The sequence below is a fragment of the Taurulus bubalis genome (assembly GCF_910589615.1).
Source record: "Taurulus bubalis genome assembly, chromosome: 11".
NCBI classification, from domain to species: Eukaryota; Metazoa; Chordata; class Actinopteri; order Perciformes; family Cottidae; genus Taurulus; species Taurulus bubalis.
This window is the reverse complement of record NC_136599.1, coordinates 16,047,273-16,072,211: the sequence shown is the minus strand read 5'-3', so window position 1 is coordinate 16,072,211 and position 24,939 is coordinate 16,047,273. Positions and strand designations below refer to the sequence as shown.

At 41.5% G+C, this 24,939-nt stretch overlaps 1 protein-coding gene across 1 annotated transcript; it reads right to left on the bottom strand.

Annotated features, from left to right (window-relative positions):
* Nucleotides 1-35: 35 nt before the first annotated feature.
* Nucleotides 36-18,452, bottom strand: ampd2b (adenosine monophosphate deaminase 2b; the record flags this gene model as incomplete). Its single annotated transcript, XM_079225624.1, has 18 exons — nucleotides 36-251; nucleotides 372-482; nucleotides 1,679-1,852; nucleotides 2,078-2,198; nucleotides 2,910-3,073; nucleotides 3,164-3,290; nucleotides 3,535-3,698; nucleotides 3,805-3,936; nucleotides 4,046-4,240; nucleotides 4,342-4,471; nucleotides 4,675-4,764; nucleotides 4,901-5,042; nucleotides 6,010-6,199; nucleotides 6,372-6,468; nucleotides 6,552-6,620; nucleotides 6,734-6,864; nucleotides 6,968-7,092; nucleotides 18,353-18,452. The coding sequence occupies 18 exons, from the start codon at nucleotides 18,450-18,452 to the stop codon at nucleotides 36-38; spliced, it is 2,478 nt and encodes an 825-aa protein (XP_079081750.1).
* Between the last annotated feature and the right edge of the window lie 6,487 nt (nucleotides 18,453-24,939).

The window sequence follows — 24,939 nt, the reverse complement described above, 5'->3', positions numbered from 1 at the left end:
GGGAATGTCGAGAGTGTTTGTGTTGTGGTGCATGTTCACTTCTCTCCCTGCCCAGCTCCCATGCACAGACTCCCCTCTTCCTCAATGGTTTCCAGCTCATCTGTGCGGATGGCCTGTGTGATTAAATTCAACTCCTCACACATGGTCTCATACCGATACGCCACTCGAATGCCAGGAACGTTGGTGCGCCTGATGTCGTTACACTCCTGCCCCTCCTTGGTGTGATTTGGGCCGAGCCAGGATCTCTTCACCTGATACAGGAGAGGAGCAAAATTAAACTGTCTGCAGAACAATAGACGGAGGAGGGAGTGGTGTAATTAAGGACAGTACAACTGGAGAACGTGTTTTGTGAATATAAAGATAAGTGGTACCCTTTGAGAGAATCCGCTCATCAGCACGCTGTTTCGGGCAAGCTCACACATGTCGCAGGAGCTCAGTTTCCATACCTGAGCAGCAATGCTGTACTCCTCCATCAAGGGCTCCTACACAGAGCACATATCAAGATCAGGCATTCAGGATACAGCACACTGATACCCTAAAATAGGTTTAAAAGTGAATTACAACATACTATTTGTCTTGCAACTGAACCGTCTACAGATAGGCTCTACATGTATTGTAAACATGTAGAGCCTACATGTTTTTATATTTGATAAACTTTTTTTGTGGCTTTGACTGGTTAATTAGGCAACGTCTATAGTTATGATAAAAGCAAGTGTGTAGGAGCGCAGGAATGAACGCAGCCGGCAAAACTTCTCTCTTTGGCTGCACAGGTGTGCGGCCGTTTATTCACACTCACACAAACATTTCGCCCTGTGCCACTGACAGCCAGTCACCTTTAACCCCCCACCGCCAACCCGTTCCTATGGTTACGATACCTACTCCTACAGGGACAATTACTCGTATCGCGTAAGCCATCCCACTATTATTTTAAATGATACCAGTCTCAGACATTCTGTCTCAAATAACATGTGTTTTGACCACTCGTGGAATCAAACACACCTGGAGTGGCCAGAAGTCAAACTTGTGTATCTTTAATTCACACCAAAACAAACTATGTTCTGAGAGGATTCAGAGGATTCATCTTCTGACATTGTTTTATTAAGAAGACTGTCAACAGTGTCTTCAGAGGAGATAGTGCTGTCCCTTCAGGCGTCCCTCCAGAGCTACTTCCTCAAAATTATCATTATGAAGATAAACAACATAAACATAGCTATTGCTAGTACTCACAGCTGTCAAGATAGCAGCTTGTGTAATGAGTGAGCGGACAGAGGGCATGCAGGCAGGCAGGTGGGCCGATTTAAATGATTAAATAGGTTTATTACAGTCCTGCGACATGTTTTTATTAATTTGATTATTGATTGCTTTAACAAAACATTTTTAAAGAAGAAAATAAATCACCAACTCTAGCTTTAAGTGTCTAATTAATGTTTTATTGAAGACAGATGTGCAGGAAGTGTCGGCTAATTAAGCCCTGCGACTGAGCAACAAATGAGCCAGTGTCAGGTGTCTAATTAGAGTGAGTGAATAACATAACATCTCTTTCACTTCACTATATATATATATACCTATCCTCATCAAGTACCTTTATTATTACATTTTGCTTATACAATTCTAATTGTGAGAAATAATAAACTTACAGAAAACCTAAAACTCTAAAATGTACAACAATGACTCTGACCTTGGTGAAGTGAAACTGCAGAGGGTCGTCCGTGGACAGAGAGACCACGAGGCCTCTGGACAGGTACTCTGGTAAAGGGTTACGATAGTAGCTGAGGAACAGGCTATTATTGCTGAGAGGGGACATGGCGATACCTATCTGGGCCAAGTAGTACAGGTACTGCAGCACAGGAGCCTGGAGGACCATAAGGCATAATGTGTGCTGTAATAAACAAGCAATGCTCTCGGAGTAGATTAATACCACAGTCCTAATATTCCATGAGCCTTAAGGAAGTAACATTAAAACTCAATTACTACTCAACTGAACAAACAATTATATTATCTATCATTAGAGTTATAAATTCCTGACGAACTCTTGGACTAATAAACTCTGAGCAGAGTTATGAAATTGAGGCCACACCTTCCTGAGCAGCAGCCCATGGGAGATGTTCTCTGATAGCATGAAACCAGACACCAGGTGATGGATCGGCCCCGCCTCACCACAATGTGGACGTAGGACGAGCGTGTAAAACCCTCGCTGCCTGGAACGAAACACACACAGATACCAGAAGGTGACTTCAAAGGGAGATATAGCATATAACAGGTTTCAGCTTCGTTTGAGGAGTAAACAATCAGGCAAAGTATGGTCTGCAGAGATTAACCTTCGTTGCTCTCCCCTTCAACAGATGAATCCCTAAGTACGAAAGTGTATTTTGTTGTTTGTTACCTTGTACTGCAGTAATATGAAGCGAGTCTGCGCACACACGTGCACACATTTGACTTGTTAGGAAGGTTTTTGTATTCTGTTTTAAATGAGGAGGTGGAGTTGAGACAATTTGTTTTTAAATCAGTTCAGGATGCATTCAAAATTAAATCTTTTCAGGAATGAGTCCTGTAATTAAGTAGTGTCATAAAGTTATTAAATCTATTCCATTCCAAACTATTTACGTATAAAATATTCTCTCTTTCTCAAATAATTGTGTTTATATTTATAATGTTTTGTAGCTAATGTGAAGGAAGAGAAGAAAAACAAAGTTTTAAAATGTAGAATTGTAATAACATAATAATATAGGAGATTAATAAATACAAAAATATATATATAAAAAAGACAAAGTTGAACCATTGGGAAGAAAACGTTCCATTATTGTTTGCGTACAAATTGCAATTTGTCTTGGATATTTAACATATTTTTTAACTGGTTTCGTGCCTCACGTATAAAATAAAAAGGGAAACATGAAAAGTAGATTGTGTACCTGCGCAGGTGATTCAGCACGGTCATGTTTGCATACATATAGTAGAGATAGTAGGAGTAGGGCGGGTTGTCCTCCTCTGTCCAGTTGCCGGGCAGCGGACTGTCCAGGTTGAATATATGTTGCTCTGGTTTCGATTCATCATCCACGCTGTCAAAACCCACAACCTGTGTGAGGAACCAACAAGAGATCCATGAAACCTTTGAGTGAACATGTGAATGATATAAATTCAAGATTGTACAGCAAAGACTTCATACGTGCTGCAGGAAGAGGTGCAGCTCTGGATGGCTGCCGGGGTCGACTGTAACCTCAAACAGAGGCATGAAGATATTCTCCAGCATCTCTTGGAAGTTACACAGCTGTTTCTTGGTGTGGTAGACGTCACTTTGAGAGAGAAATGCAAATGAAGAAGTGACTTGTGAGATGTTTGTGTTTATAAAATGTACTCATGTGTGCTGCAGATACTTCAAAGATGCTCAGTGACTAATGTGTGTTTGTATACCTCAATAAGGTTTATTCACTGGTGAAGGAGTATTCAGCTATTTGACTTAAGTAAAAGTACACAAGTATTAATCTCGTTATGGAATGGGATACTGGGATCACACTTCCCACCACTACGGTTACTCACAAGAGTCTTGGCACTTGCACAAGCCAGCGCACATTGCTGGAGTAGACCTGATGTTTTACAGCCCACTGGGCCAGTTTGTCCCACTCGTCCCTGGAGCGTCCGTAGATCGACAACCTGAGCTCCACGTTCTGGTATTTGCTCTCCTCCAGGTCTGCCATCACCTCCTGAAAAGCAGGGACACAGTCCATCAGCAGATGGCGCCAGTATCTCATGCACTCATTCTGCAGCTATCAGTTTGGTAATGGCAGTGTTTAAAGTGCAAGTTAGCACCTTAATAATGTGGCCGAAGTATTTCCCCTCGATGTGGTTGTCTGTTTTGATGAAGATCTCTCTCAATATGGACTCGCCAATGGGATTGTATTTGGCATTGAACTTGTCAAAGCGATGAAAAGTGTTACGGTCCTGCAAGAAGAGTTGAAACACTAATTTAAAAAATCTCAGAAATGTACACTTTGGTACTTTTTCGAACCACTGATTAGCTTTTTGTCTATCCATCATGGCCGTTACTCACTGCGTGCATGTCCAGGGTGTCCACGCTCAGGTCAAACGCTGTCAGGTTCATGGTCTCAAACACCTCCATGAGCGTCTGACCTTTGCCTCTTTCCACATGCACAATCTCCTTAGGATACTTCTTCATTGCCCTTTTGATAAAACGCAGAAGATGCTTCTGGTTCATGCAGGATGAAGCGTGAATGTGTGTGTCCACCTGTAAAAACAGATAAATAAGGTAAAACAAGTTATATATTGGAGCTTGGTTCTGGATAAACAATTTTGATTAGGGTCAGTAGAAATATCTGTCAAGTTCACCTTACGGATATTGTAAAAGTCGCGATGTGGGACTTTCTTCTGTGCTGCCAACTCTTTCATCTCATTAAGCAGAATGTGCATCTGGAACTTGGAGCTAAGATACTGCAGACGACGGTAGCAGAAGGACTTTCTATAGCAGAGGGGAACCAAAACTAGTAATTGTTACTTTCTGAGAGAGATTGAAAATGTGGTTCAGCTGTTTCAAAAAGTAAAGAGACCAGAAAGTCTTGTGATAAACAATTTTAACTGTCCGGTATCATCATTTAACAAAAATAATTAATCTAACATGCGTGATATACACACTGTTCTGTAATCAATAATAAGGAAGCGTACACTGGTCCGTTGATGATGAGGGCCATCATCACGTTCATGTCAGCGATGTACTCCTGCAGGTTTGGATATGGCAGGTCCAGCTCTGTGCTCCTGTTGGCAACATCAAAACTTATGCAAGAAAGTCTCCACTGCCAACAAAAGGTGTGAGTCTAAAAACAGACAAGCATCCAACCACATCGAGGACGACAAGATAAAGCATGCAAGTGATCCATCATAAATATCTAACTTTTCCATAATGTCCCTCGTTGTGTACACATGCATGACACCATCCACCATCTTGCAGCTGTAACCCATGTCATGGGGCATGCTGGCAGGGTCCAGGTTCTCATAGGGGTGCCTTTCAGGAGCCGGAGGGTGCATTGAGGCATCTGAGAGGAAACAGAATGTTGCGCTGTGTCACGGCTCTGAACGAGGTGGGAACACACATGCAACTAAGGTCTGATTTTAACAGCCTGCACGTGAGGAGTGTGTGACAGATGGATTGTGAAATCTGTGGTTGTGCCCAGTTACGTCTTAATATAAGAGTACGGCACATGACACTGGACATGACTTGCATTTCCATATTTAAGAACCGGTGTGAAGGACTTAGGGGGATCAATTGGCAGATCAAATGGAATATCATATTCATAACTATGTTTTCATTAGTGTATAATCAATTGAACTACGAATCGTTGTGTTTTTGTTATCTTAGAATGACCCCTTTGTATCTAGGGAACAGGTCCTCTTCCAAATAGTCCACAATGTTGCACCGCCATGTTCCAACAGCAGCCCAGAGCGGACAAACCCGACACTGGCTCTGGAGAGGGCCTTTTGCGTTTTTACACACCCTGAAGGCATCGTAGATTATACCTGCTTGGAAAGTGGGAGGGGTGTTGACTGTTGTTTTGTTGTTGTTTTGGTCTACAGATACAATATCTGTCTTAGAGGAGGGATTCCTCTTTGTTTTGTTTGCAATGTTTTTCTCATTCAACCTTTAGGGTCTGAGAACAGAGGATGTCTTATACAGAATAGTTTGAGAAAATGTTTTGGATTAAACGAAAAAATTGATAACATTGATATTCTTGTGTTATTACATGTAAGGAAATGGCATAAAAGGTGCCCAATACAAGGTTCCAGAGGTACAACAAAGAAAAGAATATGAGAAGCTGGAATGAGAAAATTATAAAATACATAAAGACTTTAGGATTAGTCAATTATAATTGTTGGAGAATTCTTTTTGAAACAAAACGTTTAAGCACAAATCAAGGCCTGCTTTTTTTTTTATAGATGCATGTTTTTTTGTGCCTTGTATATGAGGATATCAGCGTGGTGGTGTGGATGTGTCTATGTATACACCTGCAGTGAATGAGGTCTCTGGGATCTCCTCCTCAAAGATATCCAAGTCCAGAGGTCTCTCACTCAGCTCCTGAAGGCAGCGAGCGGTGGTCGTGCAGAAACTCTGCAGCGACAGACCCATGTACTTCTGTCTGATGAACAAAGCCTTCACAACACATTTGGCTGCATCCAACAGATCTGTGAAAGGAACCTTGATAGAAGAACAGTAGAATGAAAAGGAATCAAGATGGATGAAAAGAAAAAAGAAGGTGTCCTTTTCAGAGAGGGGGCGTTACTTAATTGTGAGAAACACCACAAAGTGCTTATAGTAAGAGAATACTTTCTTTCCCAACTCCCCCTGCATTACTGGTACTCTGACTTACACCACATTTCTCCTCTCCAGAAATAGCGACTCGCTGGTACTCTTTAACTGGTTCTCTCTCCTGCAGATCAGGATCCTGGCTCTGCTCCTTCATGTATCTGATAACAGATCAACAAAGAAATGACTTAAACTATTCTGGCATAATGACACAATGTTGCCTATAGCCAGTGAAAACACTCACTCAAGATCTGTGACACTGTCAGTCTTCATGAACTCCTGTTTGGCTCGCAGAAGGATGTCGGGTTCAAACCTGAGCGCAGAGAGGCTCATCATTGTTAGCTTTCGGGCCATTCAGAGATTCTGATTGCAAATGCAGCTACAAATGTTAGTATATTAACTAACAACCTCCTTCTCTTCACTTACTTCACATCCTGGCTGATCTGTCGCTCAAGTCGATGACGTCTCTCCTCCAGCTGCTCAATGGGGCTGTCCTCTGGGAACTCATAAGGGGCGCTGCGCATCTCACTCTCTGCCAGAGTGCGTGAGAACAGCTCCTTCACACAGACACACAAACAGTAAACAGCATTATGAAAGTCTACAAAGCTACAAGTCATTTTAAAGTAAATATTTTAGGTGAATAATTCACAGAGTACTAACCTCAGCAATCTCCTTGTACTTCCCGTCCATGGATGTACGCAGGTCAATGGATTGTTTCAAGGCCACTGGGATCCCAGGCAAGGAATGCTGGGAAGTGAGGAGGTGGCGGGCACCACGGAGATCAGCTGGAGATAAAGAGGAGAAAGAGGGAAACTCATAAAATGACAGAGAAAATGATGTATCTTTGGAAGTACTGAAGAATGTCTCTTCTAGAATAATCCAGGCCTAATTTCAGGCTCTAATGACGCACACAGCAACTCATTTCAGGTCGAAAAAAGATCGTCAAGCTTGCAACAGCTGCATCCAATTAACTGTCAATGAGATTATCAAGCAAGATAAAAATAGAAAATGTCTGATATGAAAAAAGTGGGCGAGACATGAAAATGAATCAGCTAAACCAGCTTAATCAGTTTAATGACAGTATTCTGTCTTTATGATTTATCATTTTTTCAACATGTAATTCACAGTGACCCAAAACAGTCTGCAGAAGATTGTGAGTGGGCCTTTACACAACAGTGGAGGCCTGAGGTCAGCGCCTCAAGACACAGTGGACCATTGGGGTGGAGCGCCCATTGTTGACATTTCAAGGCTCAAGTTTTAGACAAACCCAGTTGTCATGGAAAGAAAAAAAGAAAAAGAAGGGGGTGGCCATTGAAAAAAGACAAAGACGGCTGGTGAGTGGAAGCTCGGCGAGGAGGTTGTCAGCAGGGTTGAGGAAAACAAAGATCTGAGGCATTTGCCTTTAAGAAACAAATGGTGAGGAGAGACAATGTTTTCACTGCTGTGTTTTCCCTCTGGGTGTATATTTAGCAGTCTGTCTGCAACGATGTTAATCTTTCCCTCGAAACTACGCACCCGCCACTGAAATATTCATCATCCTGTTAAATATTTCATCCTGTGGGTGCTAGGGTGTCATTGATCCTGTTGTCTGTCAGCATTTATTTACCATACATGGAGAAAGGTCAAAGAGCGCACACTGTAGGATACCGGCAGTCTGTGTTAATCCTGATTTATTTAACACAGCTTGTCTGAGTCAGTCTAGTGAACAATAGAGGATCCCAAAGATGCCAAATAACCGGGCTGATTAGGACTCAACTAAAAGAATCATTAAAGGTACAAAACCACTTGAGAAGGAGATGGAACGGTGGCTGTGAAGAGAAAAGAGGTGATGGTGTAATCATTGGCCACAACTCACCACGTTGCTTATCACCTTCTGCTTAACACTGTCCAATCAACACTTCCCACTCAACACGCTGATTAAGTTTGCCTGCTCCACAAGGCAGCGACGTCAAAACATACACAAGTAAGTCGGACTAAAATACCTCAGCGAACACGGAGGGAAACACAAACTTCTTCAATGTATAAATATTCAAGCGGGCTCGTGCCTTGACCTTTAAAAGACTGAAAAGTCGAGCTCCAATAATAAGCTTTGAGTTTGAGTAAGTTCAAATCAAGAAAATGACATACAAATAATAATACTATTTATTATTGATTAATGAGATCGCCTCTACATTTCAATCATTTTAACCATATGAGTTAATCTGTGAGGTAATTTGGTTGCATAAAACACAAAATGATGGTAGATAGAGAAAAATATATATTTGGAAAACATTAATACAAATAGTCATTTTACGATTCTTAAATAAAATAAGCAAGAACTTTAACAGACTGAGAGTAAAACAAAACGTTTACAAATGTTACTAAGGGTTGTAGAACATTAAATAGTTAAATACAAAATAAACACAGATTAAGAGTTTGTCCACTCACCAACATATCCAGTGTTCTCTGTACACCTTGAATGCCATCATATTGATTACAAGGAATGTATTTGCTGAGTCATTATCAAATGTGCACATGATACTAATGAATAAAGTAATGAGGAGATATATTTAAATATTTATTGACAATGGATATAGTTTCACATTATGCATAAGCACATACACCAGTCAGAGAAACCTCTTCCATCAAATTTGGGGTTTTGAACTTGAGACCAAACAAGACATCCGAAGACAAGACATCCGAAGACTTCATCTACAAAGTTAGGAAATACTGTACAAAGGACATTTCACAAACAAATACTTAGCAAACTATAAAATAATGAAAATAGTTACTAAAGTCAACTTTTATATGGAAAAGAACAACTGTTGCATCATCTGCAAACATTATGGAAGAACCTCCACTGGACACATTTGTTCAATCATCGCACATACACATACAAAATATCACATAGCTTAAATGAACAATAATGACAACACATGCTGTGGTGCCAAACTGTCCTCAAGTCTCAGTCAAGTTCACAAAGTCAAGCCACAGATAGATGCTCCTCCGGTGATAGGAGGGAGCATGTCTCTGTAATGCAATGGCCGGCTAAGATGTTATCTCTGCTGTCGGTTTGGCACACATCAATTTCTCGTGATAACAGTGGACACTGGTTTGGAGGGCAAGAGCCAACCAGCGGCAAAGACATCCATACGGGGCCACAGCAAAGCCGAGCCTAGCCAAGCCTGCTGGGCCCTGGAGCTAATCCCCTAATGGCTGCTATATTTGGATCATAGCATCTCTGGTTACATAACAACTCATCCCCCCACTGTTTGAGAGCAAACCACTCAGAAATTAAAGTCAGCCATGTTTCATATGAACATATAATCTAGTTGCATAAAGCGTTTATTGATCAAGCAGGAAGAAAGTAGCACAAGGGCCAAATATAAGCGGATTGAAGGTGTCTAATATGACGTTTCCAATCAAAGACAATGCAACACATCATCTTCCACAGCCTCAGAATGAGGTAAAATAGTATCAGCTCACTGAAGGACTTCCACTGCTTGTGTATTTCAGCAGCAACACAAAGTATGGAGAGCCCTAACTCCAGTATAACTGAAACCGGATGGTGCGGTGTAATAAGTCCTTGGGGATGAGCTCACTAGTGGAAAGTCTACAGGCCATAGGGGAGTAAGAGGTCAGATGTCAAGAGACTCTGTGTGAATCTTCCTCTCCAGAAGTGTTTTTCTCCCTGCCCTTTTGTCAGAAAACTTGTCGTTACAAAGAACAACAAGAATCCCTGTCCCAGCACATTTCTAAATGATTACACTGGAGCATAAAGAGATTCTCTTTCTTTTACCCCCATGTCATCTCATCTCTACTCTCTGTGTTTTCTGCCGTCGGCAGGCGATGCATAATCAACCACCGTGTACCTGTTTCTATTGAAGAGGCAGATTTGGTATTCAGTCCACAAGAAAATGTCAGTGACTAACAGTCTCCGTTGCAAAAGTGCTGCTGAGAAAGCAGGAATAACAATATAAACAAAGCAGGACTGGAGGTTAATTTTGTTATGTTTTTAGTAAGGATATTTTTCAAACTATGGAAATGGTAGTACTGTTACACCACCTCCGTTTCAGTGCAGATAATGAAATCATACTTTTTTTCAGTATCTTACTTTTTTTTTCTGCAAAGCCCCTTTTTTGATTTGACAAAAGAAGGCAAACGTCTAAAATGTTCCATGTGATCTAAACGCAAGCAGGTGTAGAGGCATTTTGCCAACATGAGATATCCATAAACTAGAAACTATAACAGAAAATATGGCAGATACACAATTGAACATAACAACAATTCTTCTCACTATCACGATTTAAGGACGCCCGCTCAAGCAGCTGACGTCTCTCAAGATATGTAATCAAAATATTGTGTTTAGTCTTTGCAGCTGCGTAAAATTCAAGTAGAAACTTATTTCCTGTATTTTCTTTACTACTGTCAGTTTTCTCACTTGAAGCATACAGAAAGGGAATGCTAAAAAATGAAGGCAGGATCTCCACTAGCCCTAAAAACAACCCTCTTGATCAGATCCCACAGCTGCAGGTGTAGTCAGCACAATTTATCGATCCGATGTACAGTTGCACCTTAACATCATCTCCAAAAGATATGAGAAAGCTAGTATGTGGGACAATCAATCAACACACTAAAGCGCACTAAAGACAGCACTGCTCAGGGCTATTACACAAAGCCACCAAGGGACAGGCAGAGGAGAGTAGTAGAGGGTGTGAAAGAGGGAAAGTAAAAAGGGGGAGAGGGAGAGGGGAAGAGAAGAGAGTGTTTATTGGGCTTTTGCACAGGACGAGGGTAGTGGAGCGTACCTGTCTACTCAGAGCCTGCATGAACCAGCAGCTATCAGGCCAAGAAAGAGAGAGAGAGAGAGAGAGAGAGAGAGAGACAGAGAGAGAGAGAGAGAGAGAGAGAGAGAGAGAGAGCATGCCAAACAGCAAATGGCCCTGGATGGCGTCTGCTATCATTGCAAGAATGGTTAAACATGATGGGATGGGAGGATGGAGATAAATGGCAATAAATAAACACTTTAAACACTCTAAAAACTGGATAGAAACACACACATACGCTCACACATAATCAAGCTCTCACAGAGTCAAAGAGTCATCTCCTCTATTCCCTGAATCTGTCCCTGTCATACGTACAAAGAGCTGGTCCAGCAGATCCATGAACTCCCCCTCACATCCCAGTGGGTGACCCCCCTCTGCTCTGTCTGCCTCCTGGTTCAGGCCAGCTTCGCTGCACTAGCTTCCTCTGGAGCTGATCCTCATTGAAATGCCTCTGACATGTATCTGGAACGTACCACAGGAGGGAGAGGAGGCGGGGGGGAGGACAGCATGCATCACTGGAGGATGTGGGTCCTCCTGCTGAGAGTTATACCAACAACACCCCCGCTGTCCTCTACTTTATCCTCTGTGCTGTGTTTTGCTGAGGGGACCATGTGTTCGGGATGTTTGTGTCGTCTGTGTGAATAAAATGGTGCTGGCTCAGCGGTAAGGTTTGAGATGTCATGGTCTTTTTTTTTTTTTTGCCAGCTGAATAGCTGGAGTCTGAGGGAGATGATCGTTTAATAAACAAGACCTTGCATCCATGTCCTCTCACGTGAATTCAATTAAAGGGCCAGCACATTGTCCCCATTATAGTTTGGAGCAGTAATTTCTGGAACATACTTTCTCATGCCATCAACACAGAATCGTGTGTATGCTATAACTGTTTAAACAACACATTCATAATTCATTAAACTGATGCAATTTCATTACACAGAATGATAGACGTTTGTGAAATCCGTCATTGTGTCTGTTTCTCTGTGGTCACATTTCTCCTCTTATTATACTTATGCAGTCAGTGTAAATTTGCTGCATGCTTTAATTGCAAAAATATGTAATCAAAAAATGTTTCAAGAGTGTACTGGACTGCACTTTAATTTAGCAATACGGTACGAGAGGCAGTACTGTGTCGTCAATAGTGTACAGTTCAAAGGTGTTGTTAGGCAAACCCTTGAACAGTACATTATTGTAGATACACTGCCTCAAGTACATTATTGCTTTTATAATACGGTTACTACTTGCAACATTGTAAATAGTAAGTAAATAGTAAGCTGCCTTTCAGCACAAAATAGTTGTAGCCACCAAACGTTGTGTATCGCATTTCAGCGATAGAGAAAATAGTCCCGTGTGTGTGACGGTTGCTATGCACACACAAACACACGAGATAGAGAGAGTATGTGATTTACTGACGGTAATTATCTCTCACTGGAAATCATCACGATTTTGTGATTAGCCATCAAACCCTTTTCATTCCTCATCTTAGTTTCAGGTTTTACGCACTCGCTCCCCGCTAATGAGTCTGCTCGCTCAGAGCGTTATCTGCTCTCCTACCGCTCGCCCACATTATTCACCGCTGCCATTCTCATCAAAAGTCATTCCCCCCAAAATATCAAAGTTTACACGAAACATGTTTGTTTGAAATGACAACTAATGGTTGTGCAAAACCCCCCAGTTATTTTGAGTGCGCACTGATATGGAAAGCTCTGGTAAATGTAAACAGGCGTACAGTACATTATGGCTCAATAAAGTACACCCCGCGACTCACTCTCAACCAATCAGAATGCTTGATTTCATCTACCCGTATTATAATTGCTGTTAATACCTGGATAACAACTTCCAGCCAGATCAAAACATTGAGACGTTCATCCAATATTCCATACCTTCAAGAATGATTTGCAAAAATGCCCATTACTGGGTGCTATTTTAGGCTTTTCAGAAAGTGTTATAAATATAGACAAATTTATGATTATTAAACCTGTTGTAAGCGAAGACTTAATCAAATGAATTTGCCACCAATGAGTATGGGCCTCATCAACCCCAGTTTGTAAAGTGTTTGCTGCCCATCTTATCTCCTGTGGCTCAATACTTCTCGAGTTCAACTCAATTTGTCCTAATTTGAAATTTAAAGCTGAATAAGAAGTCTTCACCTTTTCTGACCCTAACACAGAATCCTGTTTTCTTATACTTTTCTTACAAAGGGTAAGACAGGCAACAGTCAACATATTTGATATTGTTGTCACTACCCTGTCTATGGTACTCAGCCCCAAGCCTATTGGTTCTATTTTAGGACCCTGATCATCCAATAATAATGTCCATACAACTCCACATAATATCATACATTATCATACACAACTATTGGCTAAAATCATCCTGACAGTCAGAACTTAATATACTGCAAATAAAACACATTTTCTCCCCTTTTAAAAGCTGATGGAGAGCTGCTGATGAACAGGAGTAATCCAGTTTGAAAGCACTGCTGACAAACTGGACAGAAAAAAACACTGAGTGCTACAAAAAGTCAAACGCAATCAGACTTCAGGCAAATTGCCGCTGTCCCTCTCAAGGTTAACTTATCTTGTTTCTTTTCACGGCACTTAAAACCAAAATATCTTTCACGAGATCTAATCAAATGGATGAGGCCTCAAGAGGAGCACAATAAACCAGATTGCTGGTGATTGATTCATCAGGGCAGCTCCATATAATCAGACCAGGCTCCCTCTCTTGGTCCAACGCTGCATCACACACAACCCAAGATAAGCTTGTCAGTGTTTAAAGAACACATTTAACTGGAGCTGTTTTCAAAGCATGAATCTACCCGACCTGAATTGAATTACTAGAATAAAAGCCAAAGTTCTGCCTAACACATTTTACAAAAGTAAAAAAATATCAGCAAAATATAAGCACTCGCCATGCAGAATTGTCCCTTTCAGTGTGTATATGATATTATTGCATTATTATTGTGATACATTAACATGTAAATAGAATTCAGATTTTGCAGCTGGTTGAGATGGAGCTCATTTTAACTTATGGTATTGAGCATTTCCCTATAGCGATGCATCATACTTTTTTGAGTACGTATTTTATATGAAAATGTTTAGGGTTGCAACTAAGGATTATTTTCGTTATCAATTAACTTAATGTTCGGTGATCAATCGATTGATTAATAATTTAGTCTATTGTGAAAAAATGGCTTTCAAAAATAAAAAATCCACTGTATACTGTACATATACAATACTTACAGTACTTAGTATACTGTATGTCTATTGAATAAAAAAAGCCAGACAGACAATATTTCAGCCTCTAGATATTTTCTTTAATGTCATATCATGTCAACAGCAGCATGCACCGTACCTTTCAACAAGATTCTGGCTCTCCACAGGTCGATGTGTTGCAAACCGCAGCTGGCATCAAGCAACTCTCTCTCTAAAGAGCCACACTATTGATTATGAACAACTATATTAAGAGGTGGTCCCACCCACAGGGCACAAGTCCACAAGACCTTTTAACAGGCCAGATGTTGGTTCATGTGAGACACAGACCACTAAAGAAATGCATGCAGTGCAGATGCACACGAGGAGTGAGTCACTAAAGGTTATCAGCTGAAGGTGTGTTGGGGTGGGAGTCCCAGGGCTCGGCCAATCATTATTTGTACAGATTGCGTTACTGAGGGGAGTGACAAGGCTTAACATTTAACCAACAGGGTCTCTCTCCTGTAATTACTGTATTTGTTCATGACACAGACATAAAAAAAATGTGTGCACACAAAACGATGACAAGGGGTGACACAGCCAAAGGAGGCGTGAACAAGATGTGGGCGAAGTACAATGTGTTCAAAGGTCCATCATGAACCTCATGTACTGCATGATCATTCTGAATAATGGCCTGGTTTAGTCAATCATAGTTTTGCATGTGTTATGTTATTGTAGTATTGCTTTCCTGCAGAGGTGGGACGTAATTAAATACTTTCATTAACCAGCCATCTGACATGCATAATTACTTGTTGCATTGCAGATTGTAATTTTACCTACAAAAACATCTAATCAGTTTATAAAATATGATGGATTTGTACAAGTTGAAGTAGCCAACAGAATTTGAAGCTACATATTAAAAAAATGTTGTTTACACATTAACTTTAATATATGATCATATACAACACTGACAGTAGCCATTATATTTCCTATTGAGCACTTTTACTTTTGATACTTTTCAGAAAAAAGTACTTTTGTGCTTTTACTAGTTGAATATATTTTACAATAATTATTTAACAAATACCAAGTATTAAAGAAACAGTTATTTAATATACATTTCATTCTTGTAAACTATTATGTTGTGTTCTTGTGCGTAGTTATAATGCCATTGACAAACCCATCTGTAATATCTATATATATATATATATATATATATATATATATATATATATATATATATATATATATATATATATATGTATATATGTATATATGTATATATAAAAAAAACACACACTATATATATATATATATATATATATATATATATATATATATATATATATATATATATATATAGTGTGTGTTTTTGCCTTTGCTGAATATAATACAAACTGTTTATGCCACTTACTTTACAAAGCCTTCATTAGTAAGACATATATATTGCTACGTTTCTCTTTAAGTGGTTCAGCAAGTGTAAAACAGCACGAGGCACAGAACAGGCCGACTGGTGAGTGGGTGGCGCTCTAATTTCAGAACTACCTTTTTCACAGCCAGAGAAGTGATTCACACACTGCCGTTCTCTGCAGAGTTCACTCCACAAATCTGCAATGATGTCAACATGCAGACAACACTAAACAACACTATGCCTCAGACAGAAGTCACGCTGGCCCACTGACCAATCACAGCGCATGTTAATGGTTACGCCGGGCCACTGACCAATCATACGTCCACGCCATTTCGCAGGCACTGCACGTCAAAGAATACACACAGTTTGTCAAACTAAATATCTGATTTGTTGAAGTCCATGACAATCAGCCACAACGTCCACTCCCTGTGTACTTTAATCTGCAGAGGCCTGCTTAAACTGCTTTGCTTCCATAGAGACACAGGAAGAAAACATCTGATTGGATGAAACTATCCTTCAAACCAGCTGCAATGGAAGTAGTGCTGCTGGCTGAAGGCAGAGCAACAGAGGAAGACAGGAGCTGTGCAATGAGAAAATAAGCTAATAGGGAAAAAATAATTATAATACATGTAGTGTGTTTGTGAAAAACAATTAAATTATTAAATAGCTATAACTTTGTGATTCTGTTTATGCCAGCAGAGAAGGCTTAGCAGGCCCACCACTGGTTTAGCGGGTCCATAACCTCTAAAGAAAGATTAGATGTAAGTGATTCAAACTTATTTCATGCTGATTAGATGAGCTGCAGCCTTCCACCTCTATTCTACTCTGCTGTGCTTATTGATTGGCCCATTAGATTGGATCAAAAGTTCAGGATCCACAAGATAAAACTCCTCCAGAATGCTCAGTGTCAATTTAGACAACCGTTAAATAGACGATTTACTTCATGATCCCGTTATGAGCGACTGCACCAGAGTCAAAAATAGCAAATCATTTAGCATTTAAAAGACAAGACACTGGCAAGTATTCAAACAAATCAAAGTCCATCAAAATACAATGAAATGATAGTGTTTAGTTTTCACTGCACTTATTATACACAGACTGTACTGTATAATCTGCCCAAAATTAGAATAATGCCCTTTTTAGGTGATGAGTCACCTAAATGCCATCTTTGCCTACTCAGACGACTCCCTGGATGCTTTAACAACATAACATGTGAATGTTATCTTAATGTGCTTCTGCAGAATCTAAATCAAACCTCAGAGGAAGAATCTGTGCACAGCACTCTGCACACAGTACGTCTATAAAACAGAAGGAAAACATATTTTCCTCAAATATAAAAGCCTCTCATCATTTCAGTGACTATTTACTTCTCCATAATAATTTTTGTAATAGCCACTGAGCTATAAATGAGGGTAATCACAGAGAGCATCCTGACTGGAGGGGTTGGTAATCACTTAGACCTCCAGCTGTTGTATTTATTGGCATGGCTACAAATCAATCTCCGGCCACCTTGAAGAGTCATCGTAATGTCACAGCATGTCACTGTCTGTCGTAGGTGTCTCTAGTGGTCACGTGACCTGGGGGATTTTTAAAAGATACAACATATGCTTGTGTGTTGTTATGTAATTCTAATATGTAAAGTGCCAGTAGAGGGAGATTATATCTTATATCATCCGCTTCCAATTCAAATAAACTAATTTCAAGAGGAAAAAGTACACCAGTGTTTTTGATGAAATGCATGATGTCTATATGAACTGAGTAAACATTTTTTACATATTGAAGAAAATTTGTTGGATTAGGAGATGACACAATGAACAGAGGAGGGGTAATGTCTGGCATTTCGTCATATGGTCATTCTACACTCTTTGTAGTTTGGCTGAAAGGCTGACCAGTGTGTGCATACATCAGAGTGGAGGCTAATCCTCTCATTCAGCTTGGATCAAGTCCTGAAGTACCAACCTACATATTCTATATAGGCCACATACAGCCACCAGGCTACATGAAAAACACTGTCATCACATTTGTCGAAGCAACACATTAATACCAACAAATTATTTTCAGGTACATTTTCTCACATGGGCCGTGACAAGCCAAAAGGCTCCCCAACACATGAAGGACCATCTAATCAGTTAAGTTAAAACATGAAAACTGACGAAATGACTTTTTCTCTCACAACAACGAGTTAAGCAACATTTCAGCAACGTCAAAATGGTTTAATGGCTGATCCTACTGTAAATTAACCTCTGGCTGACGATACAGAATGCATGTGTTGTCCCTGCAAAAACCATAAGGGATGAAAATAAAAGCTGTATACCAGCACACTGACATGAAACTGCAGGGTACGAATGCCGAAATCCTCCACAGAGAGGACCTTCAGCTACACCTCTCTAATCAACAGGTTTGCATTTCCCCAAACTACTCGCAGAGAAAAAGTATTGCACAATGGTTTCCTCTGATGAGTGCTTTGTTTCTTTGATAATTTATCATAAATCAAAGAATCATGTTTCAAAAAGTCAGAGCTCACATAATAATGCACAGTCCAGAGCCACAGTACCTCAGGCTCATTTCATGTGAGATTCCTCCTCTGTAACTGGACCGACACACTTCAACTGTCCTCCTTCTCCATCCCCATGCAACCTCCACTCACCTGTGCTGGCTGCATACTGCAGGCTGCCCCGCTTCCTAAAGGGGGAGAGGGGCTTGTTTTTAGCCCCAGCTGCGGCCCCCGGTGGCAGGTTGGAGGACATGTTGTGTGTCCCAGGTTGTGTGATTCAGCTAGGCAGTGAGGGTGAAAAGAGAGCGGAGTGAGTCCGTGCTGCAGAGGACCGAGCGTCGGAGAGCTGCAGAGGAGAAAAGAGAGGAGAGGGAGGAGATGTAGCACAGATGCTGGGAGCTTGAGAGGGTTTGATTGCAGTCAGCGTAAGTGTGTGTATTTATATGTGTGTATGTGTGTGTGTGTGTGTGTGTATGTGTGTGTGTGTGTGTGTGTGTGTGTGTGTGTGTGTGTGTGTGCTACGTGCCTGATTTCCAGACTGGTTGGTCCAGCGTGAGGCTGCAGTGCATCCCTCTGCAGCGAAACAGACCCCTCCCCCTCCGAAAGGCTCTCGTGCCTGAGCTGCAGCGCTGATGGAGGCTGAGGGGAATGGAGGGGCTCGGCTTCCCCCCTGCCACACACACGCACACACACACACACACACACACACACACACACACACACACACACACACACACACACACACACACACACACACACACAGTGCATAATAAAAAAATAAAAAAAATGGTTGATGGCAATGCATTTTTCAAAAGTGCATTTTTCAAAAATAAAAAAATGGTTGTCATTGGAATACATTTTCAAAAAGTGCATTTTTCAAAAGTGCATTTTTCAAAAATAAAAAAAATGGTTATCATGCAGTGCATTTTTTTTAAAGTGCATTTTTCAAAAACAAAAAAGGTTGTCATGGCAGTGCATCTAAAAAAAGTGCACTGCCATGACAACTATTTACCCAAGCAATTACTTATAAGAACCCGGACCCATTTCTCCTTCAAGGAAAATTATGGGGGACATAATACAGATTAAATAGAACACATAGAACACATTTCTGACATTGTTTTCAAAATAGTGTTAAATATTTTAAATGTTACATATATGTCACTTTGGGCGTTAATGGTAAAACAATTGTATTCATAATTTAATTAATATAACATGATTTTTTGGTGTACCTTTTTTTATATGCTTTGGATTGAACAAAAATATGTTACCTAAATATCATTGATCAGCCAAATTAACTGAGCAGATCATAATTATTTTTCGTATTGTGCATATATGTCACAGCAGGTCTTTTGTGACATTTTTAGGTTAAATTCCCGATGTAAGTATGTGTCACAACGATTTTTACCTGATTTGTTTTATATCAGTTTCTTCAAGAAATGTGCTCACAGCAGGTTCAATATATTATAGGACATGTTATGTAAGCATTAGAATTCTTAAACGGGTGAATCATACCTTTAACAACGAAAAACAAGCTTTATTAAATTTAGCACTTCCTTCAGATCTGTTACAACATGGAGCAGACATCTTGGTTGTTATGAGAACACAAAATCCCATGACCTGTCACATGACCCACCAATATGTTTAGTAGCTGTCACGTAGGGACTTCATGAGTTAAAATCAAGGATAAAGCATGATGGAACTTTCCAGAACATTTAAAGGATGTGTGACACCTGTGTCACCGTGGGTCCTAACAGTGCATCTCCAGTGATTTTTCCACCATACTTAATCAGCAGTATGATTTTACAGGGCAAACATTTCGAGAAGAAACAAAGGTCAGACAAGCGTTGTGATACGTGTAAATATTGGAATAACTATTCATATAGAAAGTTTGGTCTTTTGCAGCGTTATCTATGGTCGTATGTCAAATTGCATATTTTTGTCAAAATTCTTATCCTTGGGGGAAACCCAAAATGTCCTATCTTTTATTCAACGTAGAAATTCAGAGTGACTTTTTATCCTGCTGTGTACACCAATCCTGACTAATATGCTTCTCCTAAAACCTAAATAAATAGTTTTTTATTCAAGTTTTTTGAGCAGCCTGGTGTTACTTTCAGGCTGTAGGCATCCTACAGTAAAATATGTTATAGAGTGATACTATAGGCTACAAATAACACAGGAAAGCACTATGGGTAAATATACAAGTACACCACCATAACCCTATACTGTTTCAGTTGGAGTATTATTGGGGTAATATAGACCGGCTAGAAAGACTTGGCAAGCCCAAATGTGGGGTGAGGGTGAACTGGGAACGTCTGGCAAAGGATCCTGTCCGGGAGGTCTTCAACTCCCACCTCCGGAAGAGCTTCTCACACATCCCGAGGGAGGCTGGGGACATGGAATCCAAGTGGACCATGTGCAAAGCCTCTATTGTGGACGCGGCCGCTAGGAGCTGTGGCCAGAAGGTCATCGGTGCCTGTCGTGGCGGGAACCCGAGAACCCGGTGGTGGACACCGGAGGTGAGGGAAGCCGTCAAGCTGAAGAAGGAGGCCTTTCGGGCATGGTTGGCCCAGGGGTCTCCTGAAGCAGCTGACAGGTACCGGCAGGCCAGAAGGGCTGCAGCTGTGGTTGTCGCGGATGCTAAAACTCGGGCATGGGAGGAGTTTGGGGAGGCCATGGAGAAGGACTTTCGGTTGGCCTCAAGGAGGTTCTGGCAAACCATCCGGCGGCTCAGGAAGGGAAAGCAGGGCCTAACCCAGGCTGTTCTCAGCGGGGGCGGGGGGGACGACGACGACGACTGCTGACCCGGACTGTGGACATCGTCGGGCGGTAGAAAGAGCACTTTGAGGAACTCCTAAACCCGGCCAACATGTCCCCTGGAGAAGGGGCAGTGCCTGAAGTCTTTGGGGTGGATGCATCCATATCCCTGGGAGAGGTCACTAAGGTAGTCAAAAAGCTCCTTGGTGGCAAGGCGCCGGGGGTGGATGAGATCTGCCCTGAGATGCTGAAAGCGCTGGACACTGTTGGGTGTCTTGGCTGACATGCCTTTGCAGTGTCACATGGGGGTCGGGAACAGTGCCCATGGACTGGCAGACCAGGGTGGTGGTTCCCATCTTCAAGAAGGGGGACCGGAGAGTGTGCTCGATCACACTGCTCAGCCTCCCGGGAAAAGCTTATGCCAGGGTGCTGGAAAGAAGGCTCTGACCGCTTGTCGAACCTCAGATTCAAGACGAACAGTGTGGATTCCGTCCCGGCCGTGGAACAGTGGACCAGCTCTTTACCTTCGCAAGACTTCTGGAGGGGTCCTGGGAGTTCGCCCAACCAGTCTACATGTGCTTTGTAGACCTGGAGAAGGCTTTCAACCGGGTCCCTCTGGGGTTTCTGTGGGGGGTGCCGGACCCGTTGGCACGGGCCATCCGGTCTCTGTACGCCTGCAGTAGGAGCTGTGTTCGTATCCTTGGTAATAAGTCAGACAGGTTCCCGGTGGGTGTTGGCCTCCGCCAGGGCTGCCCTTTATCACCGGTCCTGTTCGTGACTTTCACGGACAGGATATCTAGGCGCAGCCAGGGGGCGGAGAAGATCCGGTTCGGGAGTCTTGGGATCTCATCTCTGATGTTCGCAGGTGATGTGGTCCTGTTTGCCTCCTCGGACTGTGACCTCCAGCATTCACTGGGGCGTTTTGCAGCCGAGTGTGAAGCGGCAGGGAATAGAATCAGCACCTCCAAATCTGAGGCCATGGTGCTCTGCCGGAAACCGGTGGATTGCTCCCTCCAGGTGGGGACAAACTGCTTACCCCAAGCGAAGGAGTTCAAGTGTCTCGGGGTCTTGTTCACGAGTGAGGGTAAGGTGGAGCGGGAGATCGACAGGCGGATCGGTGCGGCTGCAGCAGTAAAACAGATCCGTCTTAGTGAAGAGGGAGCTGAGCCGGAAGGCAAAGCTCTCATTTACTGGTCGGTCTACGTTCCAAACCTCACCTATGGCCACAAACTCTGGGTCGTGACCGAAAGAACGAGGTCTCGGATACAAGCGGCCGAAATGAGCTTCCTCTGTAGGGTGGCCGGGCTCAGCCTTAGAGATAGAGTAAGGAGCTCGGACATCAGGAGGGAGCTTGGAGTCGAGCCGTTGCTCCTTCGTGTCGAAAGGAGTCAGCTGAGGTGGTTCGGGCATCTAGTCAGGATGCCTCCTGGACGCCTCCCATTAGAGATTTTCCAGGCACGTTCAACTGGTAGGAGACCCCGGGGAAGACCGAGGACATGCTGGAGGGATTATATCTCCCGGCTGGCCTTGGAACGCCTCAGGATCCCCCAGAATGAGCTGGAAAATGTTGCAGGTGAGAGACAAGCCTGGGTCGGCCTGCTGAACCTGTTGCCACCGCGACCCGACTCCGGATAAGCGGTTGAAAATGGATGGATGGATTTATTTGTGTATCTATTTATTTGTGATCCCATAAAGTGACAAATGTAGCAATTTATTAATGCCTATGTTGGTCAAACCTAATTTTTGGGACATGAGTCACCCAGGGAAAAAAGTTGTGTTAACAGAAAATTGGATCGGAAAATTAAATGCTCCAAAGAAATGTGACAAAATGCTTAAGGAGAGAAACTTGCAAGATTTTAAGTCATTATAATCTAATAAAAGTGAACCAAACCCCACATTAGATGTAATATATTGCTAACAGAAATCTTTAGATAAAAAAAACGGAACATTTGCTACACAATTAAAGGACTGAAGTATTGTCAGGAGTAATTAACATGACGTCACTGCAAGGTGCAGGTGTAGAAATCCATTTATGTTCCAGAGAGATAGTCTATAAATGGAGATGAGAGCACAAATCAGTCGAACATCCATCTTTCCTATTCATGATTTATGGGTTTTACATCACAATGCCTTTGTGAATACAGACCAGGAGGAGCTCACAGAAACATATGACAGGATGATGGAAACCCAATGTCTATTCAGTCCTGATATAATCACCTCAAGAATCAATATATCAGAGCCACCTCCTGGCTTAAAAACATAGAAATATAAATGCAAGACAATGACCATTTGTCTTGCACATTCCTTCACTTTGTGTGTGCACTGTGGAGCCAGCGCCCTCTTGTGGTGTGTTTGGGGAAGTAGCGCAACAAATCAGAAAACAGTCACAATGTAGGAAACTGGCTTTTTTGTGTGTGTGCAGCTGACATTTTTTTTTTTTACCCAGATGGTTAAAACGGTTTTAAAGATTCCGGAGATACTTTCACATTTGTTGTTGAACGACCTTGTGCGTTACTCAAAGGTTGCCAGGTATTTATCTTTCTGAAAATCAGATGCTTAGCACAAACTGGGGCTATAGGGAAGCTCTATGACATCAGTAGCTGATCGGGTGATACAAGATGTTTAACAAAAAGGCCAATATTGATCCCATTAGGTGACTAGCTGTTGCACCAGTCTGTTTGTAAAAAGGAAGATCATGGTCAATGAGCGTGAATATGTCCAAAGTAAACCAGATCCAGATATTATGGTGTTTTAGCAGGAGTGATGATGCTGATGATGGTAATGTGTGACATCTTCTTCTTCCCTGAGAACATTTTCAGAGTTGATGGAGATGCCATGTGAGTGAACAGAACAGTTGCTCTGGATTTCACTGTGGATTTTTTATGCTGTGACTGTCAGCGATTGAGAGCTGCAGACAGCTCAAGACAGTCAAAGTGTTTCTCTATCAGACAGCAGTAAGAAGTTAAGGAGTTAATGGATGAATGAGGACAAGGAGTCTGATATATTGTATCCATTAACAAAATCCCATCAACTCCACTCTTGTGCACTTTTCTTCACTCGTTTCCTCTGAAGTTAATCTGCCTGTGGTTAATTCCTCTTCAGGACCTTGGACACACAGCTTCCTCCTATGGCAAAGACACATCTATAAATGCAGAGATTGAGCAAAGCATTAGGAGAGAATTTGGATTATGTGCTATTTACTAAGTATCCCAGCATGCTCTGTGCAAACAGCAGGAAACACGCTGCATATGGCCAATCAGCAACACAGCAAAGGACGTGAGATTCAAATCGTGTATTCAGCAATCGTAATTCTGTTTCTGCTGTGCTGAATATCTGTGTTTTTCACAAGACTGAATTTTGTGATGCATAATTCATCAATTCATATAATTAAAAAGTATATGGAAGAAAAATACTTTAAGTACTCAAAATTAGCCCCTTTTCTGAATATTTGTGCAATTTTGAACCCTGATTTTCGCTCAGACATACATACGAAGATCTTTCAAATATAAATTCACAAGCATAAACACCATAGTGTCCATTTATCTCTGTAATTCATAATTAAAATCACAGAAAGAATATGACTAAGAATACCCCAAATAGTCTCTTTCACTGGTTGATACATATATATTCATGCATATACTGTACATATATATGAGAGACTATATAAAAAAAATATTCTTTATAATTCCACAGAGTTGGTAGCTTTAAAATAAATGGATTTACAAGATATTTTGTGTAAGAGGATTAACAGCGAGTATCACAACATCTTGCTTCAGTATGAGGTCTCCAAGCTTCCCCTATCAGTCATCAGAGGCAGTACACTCTTTTATCTTGTAAACTTGTCCAAAAGCATGTAGACTAAAACCACATGAGCTCATCAGTGGGACGGGATCTCCTGTAGTGAAGTCTGCAGAGGAATTATAAAGTAACACACTGAGGAAAGTAAAGAGGATCCATGTGTATGTATCAAACACAAGTTCACTTTG